The sequence below is a fragment of the Planococcus citri genome, chromosome 4 (assembly GCF_950023065.1).
Source record: "Planococcus citri chromosome 4, ihPlaCitr1.1, whole genome shotgun sequence".
In the NCBI taxonomy this organism is placed as follows: domain Eukaryota; kingdom Metazoa; phylum Arthropoda; class Insecta; order Hemiptera; family Pseudococcidae; genus Planococcus; species Planococcus citri.
Genome location: NC_088680.1, coordinates 63,126,029 through 63,145,572, shown reverse-complemented (window position 1 = coordinate 63,145,572; position 19,544 = coordinate 63,126,029). Strand labels below are relative to the sequence as shown.

Genomic DNA, 19,544 nt, shown 5'->3' with positions numbered 1-19,544 from the left:
TTGTCTTTGAATTAAAAAATTTCAAATTCAATTTTCAAGTTCATATTGTCCACAAATTGTAAAACGTTTACTCAATTTTTGGAATTCACATTGCCTCCAATTTTTCAGAATTCTCATCTTCTTCATAAATATTACAATACTTATTTCATATAATTTTCAAGTTCACATTATCTGCAACTTACAGAACTTTTAATCAATTTTTGGAATTCTCAGCGTCTCTAAATACAAATTTTCATATCATTTTTTTTAGAATTTCCATTGTCTTCAAATTTATAAATTTTCAAACCAATTTTCAGAACTTGCTTTTAATTCTAAATTAAGAATTAAATCTTATAAAACATGTTAAGAATTTGAATTGCCTCTAAATTACACGAAAAAAATATGGGTAATTTTTACAAAAAAATTTAACTAAATACTGGTATTTAGCACAATTAAGTACCAGATCCCATTCAATAATTTTTACTGTAATCGTATAGTAAAAATTATCATTTTAATAAATTTTGCTGTAGGTACCAATAGTAAAAATCATTTTGTTTTAATAATTTTTATTAAATCTTGATAATAAAAATTACATGTTTCAATTGTACAAAAATTAGTTTAATTACTCATTTTGAAGTAATTTTTAAATTATAAGTAAAAAGTTAAAAATTATTCATGTCAAGGTAATTCTTACTATACTTATGGCTATAGGTAAGTAGACAAAAAATTAATGAAATGAATTTTTAGTTAGCAAATGATATCATAATTCATAACTCAATTTCAGCATTATTTTTGCCCCATTATCATGTACTACATAGGTAACTCCAAAGCATTTACCTATCCAATTTTCCTATGAAAAATCTGTCACCTACCTACTTACCTCACGGGGATTCAAACCTGGGTCCCTAAATTTCCTATTCCTACCTACATGCCCTAACCACTCAGCCACGAATTCACTACGAGGGTTAGGGCATTAAAATAGTATATTTGTTTAGTAAACGCCCCACCAAACCACTCCCACTTGGAATTTACAGCTAACAGACCGGGGGTGTAACAGGGTACAATGAAACACAGCTGGTGATGGAATAGACTGGGGGTATAGCAGGGTACAATGAGCGGCAGGTGTTCTACAAGTCCCCTTTTCCCTTTTTTAGGATTTAATGCATTAAAATAATGAACTAAAATTGCAATTACTCAGCAATTACCCATCCGAATTGAATGAAAATTAATCTATTCCCTCCGCCTTAATGATTCTCAAATGGTGTCCAATAGGTACAAAAAACGGTTGGATAGCTTAAGAGAACATTCATTGTAATTGAAATTTCAATTTCTCAAAGCGAAACCAATAGTGTGCTACGCACACTAAAAACCGTTAGGTACCACGTTAAATTTTATCTCAAAATACCTAATTTATTTCGCTTAATTTCTATAAACTCTCTGGTTTAACCTAAAATATTATTAACCACGGTTCTTTACGAATTTGCAGAGTATCCTGCGACGTAGCGAAAAATGCGCCGAAGAAAAACGTAAATGCCAATCGGTCTCGTTTCACGCTGACGAAACAGAAATCATCGGTTTCGGCGGCGAAGAATGCTCATCGGATGACGAATTCTATCCTTCGTACAACGACGAGCCTGTAATCGAAACCGATAACGAAGAAGAAGACAAAGAATTCCGCAAATTAACCCAAACCAACACGGATTTCAACTCGGTACCGGCCAATTTGCGCAACAATGGACCTGCAAACAAGACGACGAGCAGTCCACCTAAAACGTATTCGTATTTGAAACTCGGTGCTCCTCAGACTGATGCCGATGGACGTCGGCAAACTTTACAAGTCAGCGTAGAACCGTTCAAAAATTCGGTTACGGTGAACGGTAGCTGCAGCAGTAGTAATGGAGATGCTGCCAGTGGCACGTTATCCAATAACGATTGTAGTAAAGTGCATTTAAATAAAATACTCTTAGAAGCCTCGAGCAACGGTAAAAGCGACGAAGAAAAGACTGAACCTATTGAGACTGCGAAAAGGAACGGCGATTGCGATTTAAAAAATGATGTAGTTTTAAGTAAACAATCTGTTGTCTGTGATATTAACGCCAATTCTATTAATAATGATAAGTGTACCGTGAACAACGTTACGAATGTAAATGTAAACGAGACGATAAACGAGCAGAACATTTACACCAAGATGACCACCACTACAGCTGCTGCCGCCGCCGTCGCAACTAAAGAGCAAAATGGCGACTGCGCCGAGAAATACATTCGAATTAATGTACCAAAACCACCCGAGCAACAAATCGAATCTAAACTTTTCGACGAAATTAGCCCGAAAGACGTTGCGGAAAACATGAAAAACGCCAAGTGCAAATTAGAACCTTTATTCAAACTAAACGCTTATGAAAATACCAGTCCGACTAAACGATTATCCATCTATCAATCGACCATCCAAGAAGATCGTACAGACGGAGGCGAAGAAAAGAAAAAACTCAGTTTCAAAGAAAGCAATCCAATTGCCGGATTACCTTTAATCACTTCGAAGGATTTGGAAATAGAGATAGATAGACCAGGAAGTCGAGAAATGGTCGGCGAACCCGATGGCAAAGCTGATTCCGACGATTCGGGTGATCCTCCTGTCTCGGTCGAGTACCTAGAAGAAAGCAAACCTTCTTCACCCGATAGTGATTCAGTCTACGCAAACCCCCAGAGATCTTTTTTACACGGTTTCGCCAAAGATAAACCTATCCCAGCTAGTAAACCGGCTTGTTTACAAAATGGCGTGAAGAAAGACCTCGTTGCTCCTGCGACTCCCATCGTCGTTTCTAAAGAGATTCGTGAATGTGCTGTGTCTGTATGCGGCTCTGTGCCTTCTACGCCTAAAATGCACGCGGCTAATTCGTGCAATGGTACCGGATCCACTAAGAGGCAAGCTCCTAAACCACCATCGCCCAAGATTACTCCTCAAACTCCGATTTTATGCGCTCAAAGACCATTCAGCCAAATAATTACGCCTATCAGCAGTGTGATTAGTTTTTCTGAGAAGAAATGCGATGCTCCTAGTACGAATGAAGTTCCGAGCGTCGGTATCAAACGAAGGCTTAATTTGGATTCTCATTTGCTGAATCGAAATAGCCTGAATTTAAATGTGATCTTGGGTCAGAACGGGACGTACAAATCGAATACTTTGAGTAATGGTGAGTTTCCATTCTTGAAAGAATTGTTTTCAATGTGTTATTTATATTGCGTAAGTATAAGGGATAATTATAGTGGAATTTATCTTATGGAGAAGGAGGGGGGGGGGGGCTTATAAAGTCATTGACAATCTGCACGTGAATGTTTGGCAGCATAATGAAATGTTGTTACAATGGAGTTGGTACAAAAAGAATTGCTGAAAGTACCACAAAAGTTGTCTAGGATCCTCAAAAAATTGATTAAATTAGGCCTGAGAATTTTTGAGATACAAACATTGATAAATGATGACATATCATCTACTTACACTAAATGAGGCGTTGTAAATAAAATTGGTCAAAATATCTCAGAAGTGGTTCATGGTTTCTGAATTCTTTAAGAATTTGATGGAAATTTCTTGAAAAATAGGTATGAAAATTATAAAAAACATAAAAAATTTGTTAAACTGAAAATTGATGCAAAAAGTTTGGAAATAAAATTTAAAGAAATAGGTAAAAGATTTTTTTTTGGAGGGGGGGGGGATTCATGATGTTCAAAAGAATTCTTGAAAAAACTTGAAAAGTAGTAAAAATTCCTGAAAATTGAGATCAAATTTTCATCAAGTTGAACAAAAAGTGCATAAATATTGTTTCAAATTTCTTGAAATATTGATAATGTAGTTGAAAATATCTAAAAGTTGCAGAAAAATTTGAGCTTAATATCGCAAAAAAATGCTGGAAATAAAATATCTGAAGGAGGGGGGAGGGGGTTGATATTTTGTGAAAGGTCCAACTTTTTTCAATTTTTAATTTTTGTACATGTTCAAAATGAAATTTAAACTTTTAAAACTTTGATTATTTGTGACTTTCTGAGTTGATTTAAACATAATTTCTCAAAATTTGTTCCCATTTGTTCAAATCCAAAGTTTTTTCCTCAGGGGGGGGGGGGTGGTAGATCCCTCTTAGGCTACGCCTCTGAAAAACTAGAAACTCTGTCATAATATTATTGAAATGTGAGAATTTTGTTTATTTTTTCAACGCTTTTAAAAGTCCGGTATAATTTTAAGAATTCTTTATAAAATTGCGATTTTTCTATGCGTTAGCTTATTATAAAAAATTTCAAAGGTATCAAATTCATTTTTAAAGGTCATTGACCCTACTGTCTGGTCTCTGGCGGTTGTTTGAGTGCCTGTCTGTCTAGCCTGGTTAGGTCATTGACCCGTCTTACTAGCATCTGAGGGTCACTGACTTATCTAGCTTGCATCTCATGGTCGCCTGTCAATTTTCTTAAGGTCATTGACCCCTTCTGTCTAGCTCAAATTCTTCTGTATTTCTGTCTGGCTTTTCAAGGTAGTTGACCTGTATGTCTAGACTTAAAAAGGTTTACTGACCTGCTAGTCTATTTTACAATGGCAATCTGACTGACGTCTTAAGGTCATTGACCTTTCACTTTTTGCTTTCCAAGGTCATTTGTCTGACTGGGTGGCTTCTCTGGGTCATTGTTTGTCTGTATTTTTAAGGTCATTGACCTTTCAATATGGCTTTTTATGTCATTGACCTGACTGTATGTATATCCAAAGTGGTCTATCTGTCTTTTTAAGGTCACTGACCTATCAGTATGGCTTCCCAAGGTTGCTTGTCTGGCTTAATAATGTCATTTACCTATCTTGCTGGCTTCTCAAGGTCGTCTGTATTCCTTATGAACATTTGAAGGTCATTGGTTCATAGGTCTGGACTCTGAAGGTCGCTGACCTGTCGGTCTAGCTTATTATGACTGGCTGGCTGGTATTTATTGGTCATTGACCCGTCAGTATAACGTTCCAGGGGTGTCAGCCTTCATGTCTGGCTTATTAAGGTCATTGACCTTCCATCATGGCATTTCAAGTCATCTGTTTACATGTCTGGCTTTTCAAGGTCGTTGGTCTTGGTCCACTTGTATGTTTTTTTCAAGGTCGTTGACCTGTTTATCTAATATCTCAAAGTCATCTGTCTGGATGCTTCTTTCATAAGGTCATTGTCCTGTCTGTCTGGCTTCTTAAGGTCACTGACCCATCAGTACGGCTTCCCAAGGTGATTTGTTGGTCCATCTGTCCAGCTTCTTAAGGTTATTGACTTTTTATGATGAGAATGATGACCATCCAAGGTCGTCTGGTCCATATGTCTGACTTTTCAAGGTCATTGACCTGTTTGTCTGATATCTCAAGGTCGTCTGTCTGGATGGTTCTCTTTCTAAGGTCATTGACCTGTCAGTCCGGCTTCCTAATGCCACTGACCCATCAGTGTGGCTTCCCAAGGTCATTTGTTGGTTCATCTGTCTGGTCTCTCAAGATCACTGATTTGTCACGACGACTTCCCAAGGTGGTTTTTTTTGGTCCATCTGTCCAGCTTCTTGAGGTTGTTGACTTTTCATGATGATCGTCCAAGCCCCAAGGTCGTCTGTCTGCATGTCTGACCTTTCAAGGTCGCTGGTCCACATGACTGACTTTTCAAGGTCATTGGCCTGATTGTCTAATATCTCAAGGTCGTCTGTGTGGATGGCTCTCTTTCTAAGGTCATTGACCTGCCAGTCCGGCTTCTTAAGATCACTGACCTGTCAGTACGGCTTCCCAAGGTGATTTTTTTTGGTCCATCTGTCCAGCTTCTTAAGGTTATTGACTTTTCATAATGACTGTCCAAGGTCGTCTGTCTGCATGTCTGACCTTTCAAGGTCATTGACATGTTTGTCTGATATCTCAAGGTCGTCTGTCTGGATGGCTCTTTTTCTAAGGTCATTGACCTGTTAGTCAGGCTTCTTAAGGTCACTGACCCGTCAGTGTGGCTTCCCAAGGTCACTTGTTGGTTTATCTGTCTAGCTTGTTAAGGTTATTGACCTGTTTTTCTGGCCTCTCAAGGTCGTCTGTCTTTCATTCTGACGTCTGAAGGTCATTGAGCTGTAGGTCCGGATTTTCAAAATCAAATTTCAGCGGTCTACTTCAATTTTATCCATGATGTTTAAAAAAAATAATATAAAATGGATGGCTTATTTTATTTTTAAAATTTACCAAAACTCGAAAATTAGAATTCAGCATTTAAAAGACTTTGTGTTTTTTTGACGCTCTTCCGACTTTCCTTTGTCTGATCCAAAAAAAAAAATTATACTGGTTGGGTTGTTGCCTTTTTTGTTCAGGTGGTCAAATGAGCATTTTCTGTGAAGTGGGAATTATAATCATTTCCAAAAAAATGTAATTTTTCATCAAAGGACCAGTAATAGCAAAAACACTTATTGAGGTTTTTTTTTCTAATCTAACAACAACAAGATTGTTCAACAAGGACCCTGCAGTTCTAGCTGTTAAATCAAAATTAGCTTTCCAAAACGATATTTTTATTCGAAACGTTTCTGTTCGCAGGTTCAACCAGTCCAGTCGCCTCAATAAACGGAGACTGCCAGCCGATCGAAAACGGTCTCGTAGAAAACGGTACACCTCGAAGTCCCTCGAAATGCACCAGATCGTTATCCTGCGACAGTATCGTATCATCTCCCAGCATCTCGTTATCCGAAAAGACGAGAAAATACAGCGGAGCTACAATAAAGGTGAAATCGACCATACGTAAATTCTTAAGATTCAATAACAAAGACGACGAAAAATCGGAAAACGAGACGCCAGCCGTATCGGTGCCGAGACGAAGAATAGAAATCATCCATCCGTTAGACTTGAATAAATCATCGATCGAGATTCTACCTCCGGCCGGTGCTGCAGAAGATACTCAAAAGACTGATCATGAAAATGAACCCGCGAAAACTGTTGTAGTAACTCCGACGTCTCCATCTTGTCCACCAAGTACGTATACTATCCCATTTTCTACGTGGAATTGTGTGTAGCTTTTTATTCTAATACATTTGTGGTTTAGTTCCAGGAAGACCTACCAAACCTCCTCCTCCACCTCGAACTCAATCTTTGGATCAGAAAATAGCGTCCGAGATTTCAAGACCGGTACGTCCTCCGCCGCCCAAATCGTTGAATTTGAAAGCTGCTCCTCCTCCTAGATTCGAGTGTCTTTCCAAAACCTCGAACAACGTTTACGAAAATTTAGGTGAGAAGAAATTTTTTCATCGTTTGTATTCGTAGGTATTTGTGTATGTGTATTTCACAACTCGTCGTCTTCGTCGTCGTCGTAGCTAATTCCAAATCGGCTATAAAAATGGTACCGTGAGTCGTAAATAAAACTCACGCTGACACGAAGATTAAGTGTTTTCACATGTACACTATCGTTACAATGATTTGCCTTATCTGAGGAAGAAAAAAATTCTCATTTTTGTATTACTACGTCGTAGTTTATGTATACTTTATGCACCTATACGTTGGTAATTTTCGTACCTAATTCTAATTTTAACTCGGTAAATAAAAATATTGGGTTTTATGTTCGCAGGAGAATCACGCCAATCAGTCGCACCAGCCAAACCACAAAGAGCTTCCAGTATCAGAGATCGTGCCAGACAACAAACCACAACCACCAGAGATGAGAATTTGGTGAGAACGATTGTATGTACTTTCCATTTTTTTTCTCTCTCTATCGTCGTATGCGTCTTGAAACTCGCATTTGTATCGCAATGACGACATTTATAAGTACTCGTATTTGTATGTGAATTCAAACCAAATCTTCCTGTTTACTCGTGTGCGGTTTTAATCGCGAATTAAATTACGCGTTTTTAAACGCTATCGATAAAACGTGACTGTGTTGGAGGTATATTGAGAGGATTCCGAGTAATTTTGAAATTTCAGGTTTTTTGTGGTATTTGGTTGGCGTCTGAATCGGAATATATTAGGACAGGGTGTCTTGGAAGTGGGGGTGCGGATGGTCGAACTGCAATTTGTGTAGGATAGGGAGAGGCTATCGCCAATTTTTTCTCAGATGAACAAGTCATACAGCCTGCAAAATGAAAGGGTTACATTTTTTTTTTAGAGTCGAAATATTTTTTTCCAAAATCTATTTGCAGGTCCTTAAAATATTGAAAAATTTGACAAAAATAAATCCGATCTAATTTTGCTCAATTTTCGATGTCTCACTCCGGCTCTCTCCGCCTCCTCCTTAGTCACTGTATTTTATTCTGTTTTTTTTGTTTTGTTTTTTACCCTAACGTTGTTCGCCCTTCACATTTCCAACACTGGAAACTTGCCCTTCTGAAGTTTTTCCAGTCGTGCCAAAATTTTCAGTTTTGTCGTCCATTTCCGAACACCGTCAAAAAGATTCGAACGATTCTACAGTATGACACAAAAGTAGTGCTCGGTGGATTTTATTTTTAAGTGGAAAGAGCTAGCGAGATGAATGAAGCGGCGAGTAGGAAAAAAGGACTTTCAAAAGCGATCTTGAAAATTTCAGGCCCATGCGCAGGGTGTCCACAAATTGAAAAACCGGTTTGGTCAAAAAATTGAAACTGGTTCATTTGTTTGCAACCAGTTGACAAAAAATAGCCAAAAATTGCAGATAGAGAAAAAAGCTTGAAACAAAAGTTGTAGAGCGTGAAAAATTACGCAATTCTGTTGAATCACATTTTGAAACCGGTTCGTTTTGGTTTGCATTTAGCAACCAGTTTTTGACCAATCATCTAAAAATTGTAGATCGAGAAAAAAGCTTGAAACAAAAGTTGTAGGGGGGCGTGGAAAACTACACAATTCTGTTCAATCAGATTTTGAAACCGGTTCATTGGTTTGCATTTAGCAACCAGTTTTTGACAATCACCTGAAAATTGAAGATAGAGAAAAACTCTTGAAACAAAAGATGTAGAGTGTGAAAAATTGAACTTTTCCCGCTGATCAGATTTTGAAACCGGTTAATTAATTCGCAGCCAGTCATTGAAAATTACCCAAAAATTGCAGATAGTGAAATAATAAGCTTTGAAAGAAAAGTCGTAGAGTGTGAAGAATAACAAAATTGTGTGTTATCACATTTTGAAACCGGTTCATTGGTTCGCATTTAGCAACCAGTTATTGACGATCACCTAAAAATTAGAGATTTAGAAAAAAGTTTGAAACATAAGTTGTAAAGTGTGAAAAATTGAACTATTTTCGTGAATCAGATTTTGAAACCGGTTAATTAATTCGCAGCAAGCCATCAAAAGTTACCAGGTTGCGAATTAATAAGCCATTTTCTAAATCCTATCAGCAAAAATCGTGCAAATTTTCACGTATTAAAACTTTTTTCATGTTTTTTTCTATTTTTTCAATTTTCAGGTGATTGTCAAGAACTGGTTGCTAAATGCGAACCAATGAACTGGTTTCAAAATGTGATTGAACAGAATTGTGTAATTTTCCACGCCCTACAACTTTTGTTTCAAGCTTTTCTGTCGATCTCCAATTTTTAGGTAATTTTTGTTAACTGGTTGCAAATTAAAGAACCGGTTTCAAAATCCGATCAGCGAAAATGGTTCGATTTTTCAGGCTCTACAACTTTTGTTTCAAGCTTTTTTCTCGATCTCCAATTTTAAGGTAATTTTTGATAACAACTGGTTGCAAATTAAAGAACCGGTTTCAAAATGCGATCAGCGAAAATGGTTCAATTTTTCAGGCTCTACAACTTTTGTTTCAGGCTTTTTTCTCGATCTCCAATTTTTAGGTGATTGTCAAAAACTGGTTGCTGATTGCAAATCAATGAACCGGTTTCAAAATGTCATTCAACAGAATTGTGTGATTTTTCACGCTCTACAACTTTTGTTTCAAGCTTTTTTCTCGATCTCCAATTTTTAGGTAATTTTTGATAACTGGTTGCAAATTAATGAACCGATTTCAAAAAATTCATATCGCGTTTATGTCGCCTTAGTGTGAAGAATACATTGCGCCAAAAAAAAACAGTTTCAATTTTTTTACCAAACCGGTTTTTAAATTTGTGGACACCCTGTGCATGGGCCTGAAATCTTCAAGGTCGCTTTTGAAAAAACTAGCTTATTTTTTCCTACTCATCGCCGCTTCAGTCATCTCGCTAGCTCTTTCCACTTAGAAATAAAAGCCACCGAGATCTACTTTTGTGTCATACTGTATAAGTAGATTTCTTATGATAAACGGTCAGCGGCGTTCTGGATCTGAATGTAAAAAAAATCTGTCATATACAAGGTGTCTTAAAAGCAGGGATTGTACTAAAGTTACTTTTTTCTAGTTTTTTCACAAATTTCCTTTTTTTCAAAATTTACAAATTTACAACCAAAATTCTTGGAGAAAAAAATTCTCTGCTTTTTCAGCGTTTTGAATTTTATATTTATAAATTTGGTGGTTTTTCTTTTGAAATATTTCTAATTTTTTCTCAATTTTAACAAGTATTACTCATTCATTATTTTTGAATTTCTTGTTGGTTCTTAGTGGATTTTTCCTGTTTTGATCTATTTTTACATCTGGAATTGTAGTGATTTTTTTCCATAATTTTGTTTTGAATTTTGATGTTTTTTTTTCGTCTGTATTTTTGCTGAATTTTGTCACCTCGAGTTCTTGTGATTTTTTTCATACAAATTTTCATTTAAGCCTGTATGTTTTTATTGCTCAAATCACCGATTTGGTGTTTTTTCTTTGTGAATTTTTGTAGTTTTTTCTCAATTTTGACGGATATTATTTTTTTTGTATTTTTCTGAATTCTTTTAAGTTTCTTCGGTTTTGATGTACTTTTCAACTTTGAATTTTCACGATTTTAGTTTTGCTCTAAATTATGGTCATTTTTTTGCCTTAATTTTGACAGAATTTTTTGTACCTAAATTTCAAGTTTTTTTTCGAGTACCTATCTTGCTTTAAAAAAAATAGTAATTTCTTGGCTTACGATTTTGTAGAATTATGATTTTTTTCATATCCCAAAAGTTACGATTTTCTTTAAATTTTGATCATTTTTTTATGGTGGGGAGGGGGGGGGGACTTCTTCAAGATTCGATAAGTTTGTTATTTTTCAATTTTCACTTTTTAAGGTGGATTTTTTTCAGAGTCTTGATATCTTTCATTCGTTGATCCCTCTCTTGTTGAACCATTTTTTTTTCAAGTTGAAATTAATTTTTTTCTCTCGAATCATCTTGAGTTTTTCTTGTTTGTCGATGATTTTTCTTCAAAATTTTGTCGGATTTTTTTTTCGAATACGTACTTTTAATTCCCGCGAGTTCGTTGTCCTGAATTTTCAGTGATTTTTCCTGAACTGAATTTTCGAGAATTTTCCATTTTCATCCCTTTCACGATTTTGTTTTGAATTTTATTGGTTTTTGTTTTTGATTTCGAGGAAACCTTTTCTCTTGAATTTTTACGATTCTTATGATATTTTCTTCTAATTTTGCGCCAAATTTTAGTAATTTTTTCTGCCTTAATTTTTGTGGAATTTTCCTTTTACAGTTTTTTTTTGGGTATTTGAGAGGTTTTTTTGGATTTTAAGACTCGACGTTTTATTTTGAATTTTTTTTTGGGGCTTTCTTGATTTTATTTCACGTTTTATTCTCTCAAGTTCTCGTAGATTCTATTTCCCAATTTTTCGACGATTTCCCCCGAATTTTCGTGCTTTCTCTTGTGCCTAAATTTTTGTGAAGTTTTCGCAATTTCATCATGAGTTTTCATGAGTTTTTTTTTCTAATTTTTAATGTGTTTTTTCTTGAATTTTAGTGCTTTTGTGTTGAATTCCTGTTTTGGTCATTTTCTCTCAATTTCAGTATTTTTGTTGCATTTTTTTTTTTTTTTTTTTTTGAAATTTATTGTGTCACTTTCTGTCAAGTTTTTATGTCTTTTTCTCGCGAATTTCAGGATTTTTTTTCATTTCTGAAGCATAGTACATTTTTTTGTATGAGTTTTTCTGTTCCAAAATGATTCTTCTTATTCATGGAATTTTTTCCTATTATTATTTTATTCTTTCTCAGCACTCTAATGATTTTTTTCACCAATTGCTCGCTCGTGTCAAAATGTCTGTAATTTTACAATTGGTATTTTTGTGTTAAAATTGATCATAAAAACCACCTATTTTGAAGAAAAAAAAATAGTCGAAGAATTATTTACTTTTTTGTTCTTCAAAATTGAATTGTAGTCATTTTCAGCTGTCCGAAACCTCAACAAGGTTTTCAATTTATTGGTTTTATAATAAAAATGATTGAAATATGAATTTGGAATTCCCAAAATGATCGATGCTGAATTTCATTTTGATCTCTTTGCATGACAACTTATTCTGATCTGGAAATCCCAAAAAATCTGCTGAAGACTACAGTGTGACTCGAAGTCACGACCAATTGATTTGGAAGGTCAAAAATATAAAATAGAAACCAAATTTCAGCGTTTTACTTGAGTTTACGTGATTTTGTTGTTGTTTTTTTTAAAAAGAAAATAGATTAAAATTGAATATAGATAAAATTCGCCTAAAAATAAAAAATTACATTCGGTGAGGTGCTTCAATTTTTCTCCTTCTCATCCAAAAATTCAACTTTTTTTTTTGATTTCTATCGAATTCGAAGTCGTCTGTGCCTGAGTGTGACTCCCCTCCCTTGTAAGTTGAAGTTCCATTTTAAAAAAATTTTTGATGATAATTTTGAATTTTTCTCGGTTTATTACTCCATCTTTATTTCTCGAATTAGGCCATGAACTTGAATTTTGACGCTGCGAGAAAATATTCACCGTTTGAGAACTCTTCAAAAATAATTAAATTTCGTGATGCATTATTTTTCAGGTCATTTCAGTCTCAGAACGGGAATCCGTCCCAGAATGTGATCGTACTGCTCAATCAGACTCGAGTGAAACTCCACCATCGTCTTCTATTCCATATTGCGGCAGTGAAACCGAATCAGAAATGTATCACTCTGTTTCATCCAGTACCACAGAAGTAAGTTAGCTCACGAACGATTAAAAATAATTCAAATAAAAACATATCATCTTTATCCATTTTCCTCATAAATAAATTTTCTGTAATTTTTTTTTCACAGAGCACTCACAGCGAATTATCCGACGCAGTCTCAGAAACAGAGCCCAGAAAAGGCAAAAGTATCGTTCACAGTTGTCTCGAAGATAATTACGACGCAGTTGTTATTGCCAATCACGAAACGCTTTCTCATCTTTTAGAACAAGTATGTTTTTGTTTTTCTCGAAAATCATCAGCAAGAAAACTGAATCTGGAACCCCCTTTTATATTATAATGATTTTTTTTTTTTTTTTGTAGTTGAACCAAACGACTCTGGTGCCAAACGCATTGAAAGTTCTCCAGACAACGTTGCATATTCGATTCGAGCATTTAGTGGTGGTTGAAAGTAGCAGAATAGCGGTCGCAGATTGGTATTTTTATAACGCCAAATGGAACGGTCACGATGTAGTGGTTAGCCTTTCAACTAAACCTTTCGGGTTGATGAAATCATTACCATCTTCCATAACGCTTTTCCCATTGGTCAAATTTACCGATCTTATACCCAGTAGATATGTGAAAAATGATACCAGCGTTGAAGATATAAATGGTGAGATTTTAATTTTATTTTTTTAAAATTTTTTTCATTGTGCTTTTAAAATCCACCTTATACTATTTATTTCAAATTACATAGGTATTAATTTGTGATTTTTTTCATTTTTTAGCGTACATTACGGTTTGGAATGAGCAAAAAATCGAATCACTTTCGTCGTATTGTAAAAAACCTGAAAACTTATCGGTTTCTGAAGCTGGTCTGCTGTTGAGTCAGTTGACTGACGCGTTCAATCACTTATTAGCCTGCGGTATCGAAGATATTTCGCTGAATGAGATATTCGTTTGTAAACGAAATTCGGATTTGGAATCGAAACTGTTGTTGCTTCCGATCAGCGTTGATTACTTAACAAATACTGATAAGGTAAAAATTATTTACTTGTTAAATTATTTTGTTTATAAGAATCTATTTTTAGTTTTGGGATTCGAATCAATTCAATCCTTTTTTCCTTTTTCTTGGAGATTTTCTTGAATTACAATAAAATCTTTTTGATGTTAAAAACAAAAAAAAAAAAAAGTAGATTCTGTCGATTTTTAATAATTTTTGCTAGGTTTTGAACTAATTATTTCTAGATATTTTATCAAGCTTTCTGGTGTTTTTAACGACTTTGAACAATTTTATGCAATTTTCATTCCATGGAACTGGATTCTATTGAAATTTTGTCAATTTTTGATCATATTTTTCATTGACTACCAATATGCTGATTTTACTACTTTCATAATAATTGATCCAATTTTTACAAGATTAAGCTTCATTTTGTTGAAATTTGATGAATTTTTTCGTCATTTTCTGACATTTTTTTCGAAATTTTTTTATTCAAGTTTTTCAATATTTTTCAACTCTTTTCAAAACATTTCAACTCATTTTCGATCAATTTTCAGTAATTTCATTCATCTTTTATAGCACTTTATGCAATTATTGTAAAACATTGTTCCGTTTTGTTGAAATTTGATCAATTTTTTTGTAATTTGAGGCCATTTCCTTTTAGTTTTTTGTATTCTTTGCAGAATTCTTCTCAAATTTTGCAATGTTTTTCTCAATTTGTATTTATTTTTAATTGTTTTCGCGACATTTCAACTCATTTTAAATCGATTTTTGTTAATTTCATTAATCATTCAAAAATTTTGCAATTTTTTTTCAAGTGTTTAATTCATTTTGTAGAATTTTTGAAGCATTTTTGCGGAATTTTGCTCGAAATTTTTTGATTTTTAAAAAAAAAACTTTTAATCATTCTTAAATGTTTTTGTGACATTTCAACTCATTTTTGATTAATTTTCAATTTCACCAATTTTTATCCTACTTTTGAAGCTTTTGCAATATTTTGTGCAGTTTTTGACCAATTTCGTTTCGTTTTGGTGATATTTGATAATTTTTTTGTTATTTCAAGCATTTTTGTGATTTTATAAAAAATTGCCATGTTTCATCAATGTTTAGCATTTTTTAATTATTTTCATAACATTTAAACCCATTTTTTAATTTATTTTTTGGTAATTTTACTGATCTTTATGATGATTTTTGATCAAGCTTTTTTTTTGGTAATTTGCTTCAATTTTTTGGCGTTACGAACATTTTTGTGTGTTTCAATGGATTTTTTGTAATTTTTATTCATTAGGTTTTATTGCCATTTCTGGGATGTTTTGCTAAATTTTTCTTGAGTTTTGCTACGTTTCATTAATTTTTTGTCAATTTTAGTTTTTTAATATTATTTTAAGTGAACACATTTTTGTGGAATTTTGAGCGAAATTTCGATGTATTGGAGAATTTTGGTTTGAAATTTCGTAATCATAATTTTGCAGCTATTTTTTGTGATTTTCAAGTTATTTTGGTATTTTTTTTCCAATGTACTTTTTAGGAAGTTTTTTTTTCAAAATTTCATTGAATTTTGATAATATTTTTCATACTGTATTTAATTTAATTTCGGTAATTTTTCAACAATTTTTTTTCTATTGAGCATTTTCCTAGAATTTTGTTCTAATTTTTAAAAGTTCCATCGAATTTTATTCACTGGCAGCTTTTTTGGTTTTATTTAACTCATTTTTAATTAAATTTTCATTTATTTTCAACATTTTTCTTTCATTACACTTATTGTAGTTTAGTTTTTGCAAAATTTTGTTTTATTTCTAATTTTAAAGCAATTTCTGCTCTTTTTTACCTCAATTTTACTCACTAAAATTTATTCAATTTGTGTATCTTTTTTCCTAATTTTTTTGGCAACTTTTATGAAGAAAAATTTTTGCTATTCTTGCTGTTTTTTACTCCATTTTACTGACTAAAATTTATACAAATTTTTAGTTTTTTAAGCCATACATTGTGTGTATTTTTTCGTGATTTTTTGGCAATTTTTATAAAGAATTTTTTCAAGAAAAATTTTGCAATTTTTTAAAAAAGAAATTGAAGTTTCTCGTAGGTAATGTTCTGTGATTTTTATTAAGTCATTTTAGCAATTTCAATTCTTGTTTCTTGTTTTTGATTTTTCACAGACTTTTTTTGCTGAACATTTTTTTTTTCAGGGTATAAAATCTTTCTATTTCGAACGGCTTCGCATCTTACCCCTCCTTGCCGCCTCCCTTATTTAACTCAGAAATATTAAATTTTCACCGGTTCTGTAATGAAAAAACGTTTTTTTTTTTTTTTCACAGACTTCAATGAGAAGAATATCTCTTTGCAAATGTATCCTCGAAGTGGCCAACATGCTGCTAGCGAAACAGCAAATCAGCCAAGTCATCACACGTGTGCTCGAAGACGAAAAAGCAGTATCTCTTTCTCAAGCCAAAACCGTCGTTCAATATTGGTTATGGGGACCCTGTGATGTTACCTTGAATAACGATAGGCAATCAGCGTTACAACGGTGAGTAATTTTTTCTCCATCAATACTTCATTATTATACAAAAGTTACAAGCCACAAACCATCAAGATCTCTCCCTCACTCGTCAAGCCAACCAATTGTAAGAATCGTAAAATTTGTACAATACCAATAACGATAAAATTTCATTCCTCAGGTGGTTGGATTTGGAGAGGGCGACTTTCTTGCATAAAATAGTTTGCAAGAAGTATAACCAGTTCAACTTGAGTGAAAAAAGCCATCTCATGTTCCTCGTTCGAACCAATGCCAAATTACTGACCGAAGCTTCGTATTTATTGGAGAAATCGTGAGTGCGATTGTGATTCCATCTAAGGCGAGCGTAGCTTTTTGCGAAAACGAAAAGTTACAGTGATTGTACGAACAAGAAAATGTTACATTTTCACGTTTTTAATTTGCCATAAATTATTGTCGTTTTTAAGTTTTTATTTTTTTATATTTATTTGTTTTGATATAAATATTTTCTTTTCGAGAATTTTCGTTTTTTTTTTTTTTTTTTTTTTTTGGTTCTCTGTAAAACCGACCAAGTATTTGAAGGATCTGCTATTGGGAGGATGTTTTGGCCGAAATTTTGGAATTTTTAAAAGTTATTTTGGGCTAGGAAGGAAGTGCTGAGAATGATACGATCGGTTATCGAACGTTCAAGGAGTAGAAATAAGTTAAGCGTAATTTGAATCTATTTTGCACATGGATTAAAACCAAAACGAACGATTGCCAGCATAATTCGACGATTTTCCTGCAGGCAGAAGACTTGACACTTTTTGGCATAAGGTCAAAATGGTAATAATAAATTTCGTCGATTTTTTCCAACGAAGTAGTTCGCTGATTTTCAAGTTTGAAATTTCAAATACCCTCGTTCAGAGAATTTTTCAATCAAGTCTTAATTCGGGGTGACTTCGATGTTCGTTCAATTGTTCGTCTTCTGTGAAGAGTTCAGCTCTGTCTGAAATTGTACTAAATTTCTCTCCATTATGGGGAAAATAATAACCCCGTTGTTGGTGATATTTTCGTGCATTATGTTTATCGTATCTCGCGCTAGTGATGAACAAGATTTCAAGATCATTGATGAAGGACTTGAAAGTTTCTCGAATGTTGTTTCGATTTACAAAACAGAATTCACTGCGGCGAATTTTTCTCGGTTACGGAACACCGTGAACGAATTTAATCATTCGATGGCGAATTATTTGGGTAAAGCTGGAAAACATCTGAATCTATTGAATGCATTGAATAATTGCACGAAACACGCTTACGATGATTGCGTTAAGCTAATATACGATTCCTGTGAAGAGATCAGCAAAACAAACGGTGGTTACGCTCACCACGAAATGCTTTACCCTGATGATGAGTTCGGTGCTAAGAGCAAATGGTATAACACTGTTGGAATATCATTTATCTCTGAGAGAAGAGCTAACGATTCATTTACATCATTAAAATATCTAAAACGTAACGCGACTGAACTGAAGAAAATATTGGGTGCTGCGTTGATCGATATAAATAATGATTTTGGCCCGGAAGGCTTCTATGTGAAGAATAACCAACTATCTGGAAGGCTGATCCTGAAAAAACGATCCCTGAGTAAAAAAATAAACACAGCGAGGGCGATCATAGATCGGTTCAGTAATATGAGTATAGAATTTCGCGAAGATAAAAATAACTTCGATGCGTACGATAAACTCTTTAGATCTGCCTTTGACGTAAGTACCTAATTCCTATCTACATCTAGTGTTTCAAACAAAATGTAGGAACTGCCTATTGTTGTGAAATGTGAACCTTTGTTTATTTTTTATTTTTTCGTTCACGTTTATTACTTAGTAAAGTGGTTACTGCTATCGACTGGATTTAATTGGTATTTAAATTTTTAGAACGAACGAACGTTATTGACGAGCAATGCATCTCTCAGAGCTGAACTTAATTCAAAATTCAGAGAATTGGCGAACAAAAAATGCAACGAATACATGACATGGTACCAATCGAACCATTACGAGTAAATATAGGTAACTTCGATTTTACTGAACCGGATTTTATGGATAGAAATCGCGAATGAAATTAATTAGTGAAATATTTAGTGATAATTTAACGCATTTTTTATGAAATAAAAATTCAATTCAAATTTAGAATTTGTTTCAGGATTTTAAACTTTTTTTTTTCATTTTCTCGCGAGTTGTTTTTCACTGTGTTTAGTTCAATTCTAGGCTTCATTCTGATTGGACAGCTAAAGAAGAATTTCAGCCTTCTAAATTAATTTGAGAAGGCTCCAGAAATGGCACAAAATCAAAAACTGAGAAAATCCATTTTTTTTTTGTAACTGAAAACGAAAGAGGAGAAAGTGAAAGTTCAAAAACCCCAAAAAGCATAATTTTGAACACCATGTATGTAGATGTTCATGCTAAACAGCCCTCTAGAGAAGAATAATTTGAGTAGGCTCCAGCAATTGCACAAAAATCAAAAACTGTCAAAAAAATGCAAAAATACACTTTTTTTGTGTTTTGTCACGATGGGAAGTAATGATGCCAAATTTCAGTCTCGTTCTCGCTTACCTTTTTTTTTTTCAATTTAACTATGTAGTAACCATCACTTGACTAATGAGAATGACTATTCGTTCAATTTGTTGATGAGCGTAAATTTTGAATTTATCAATTTTGTCCATCTCAAAAGTTCTAAACTCTGAATTTTTCAATTTTTTTACTCGTTTTCGTTTTCTGAATAAATGCTCATTTTTTCCTCCAAAAATAGTCAAATTAACAATTTCGTGAGTCGTTTTGGTTGCATATCTTGCCCATTTGAAGGGGCAAAGTTGAAGTTTTCAAATATATTTTTGTTTTTTCAATTAAAAGCTAATAAAGTGTACGAGGGGTCGAATACTACTAATTAGGCATCGCTGATAACGATTATGACATTCGTATAGAATAATATTGAACTTTAAAGCTTGAAAGCTCAACTTTTTTATTTAAAAACTTGATTTCCTTGTGAACTTTGAACTTTGGAGCCGTACGAATATCAGAAATGGATTCTCCATATCGAAAAATCCTATCGACAACTATTCGTACATCTCAAAAAGCTTCCTAAAAGCTCAAAAATCGAATTCAAAAGTTCAAGTATTAGGAGTATAGAACCTCCTAAT

The 19,544-nt window shown here is 33.8% G+C and overlaps 2 protein-coding genes across 3 annotated transcripts in view; both read left to right on the top strand.

The window, feature by feature from the left end:
* LOC135842467 (uncharacterized) overlaps positions 1 to 16,898 on the top strand; it is a 91,516-nt gene extending 74,618 nt beyond the window's left edge. Inside the window, exons 4-13 of one of the 2 annotated variants that reach the window (XM_065359941.1) lie at positions 1,466 to 3,170; positions 6,530 to 6,961; positions 7,032 to 7,214; positions 7,551 to 7,663; positions 12,786 to 12,938; positions 13,039 to 13,179; positions 13,272 to 13,560; positions 13,676 to 13,926; positions 16,203 to 16,411; positions 16,563 to 16,898. In XM_065359941.1, coding sequence (XP_065216013.1) covers positions 1,466 to 3,170; positions 6,530 to 6,961; positions 7,032 to 7,214; positions 7,551 to 7,663; positions 12,786 to 12,938; positions 13,039 to 13,179; positions 13,272 to 13,560; positions 13,676 to 13,926; positions 16,203 to 16,411; positions 16,563 to 16,716 — 3,630 coding nt within the window. In that variant the 3' untranslated portion in view covers positions 16,717 to 16,898. The remainder of the gene's footprint in view (positions 1 to 1,465; positions 3,171 to 6,529; positions 6,962 to 7,031; positions 7,215 to 7,550; positions 7,664 to 12,785; positions 12,939 to 13,038; positions 13,180 to 13,271; positions 13,561 to 13,675; positions 13,927 to 16,202; positions 16,412 to 16,562) is intronic. The other variant, XM_065359943.1, reaches the window with a different exon arrangement.
* A 129-nt stretch (positions 16,899 to 17,027) lies between these two features.
* LOC135842468 (uncharacterized) lies at positions 17,028 to 18,540 on the top strand. The gene is made up of 2 exons (XM_065359944.1): positions 17,028 to 18,117; positions 18,286 to 18,540. The coding sequence occupies exons 1-2, from the start codon at positions 17,395 to 17,397 to the stop codon at positions 18,409 to 18,411; spliced, it is 849 nt and encodes a 282-aa protein (XP_065216016.1). The 5' UTR covers positions 17,028 to 17,394; the 3' UTR covers positions 18,412 to 18,540.
* Positions 18,541 to 19,544: the final 1,004 nt, after the last annotated feature.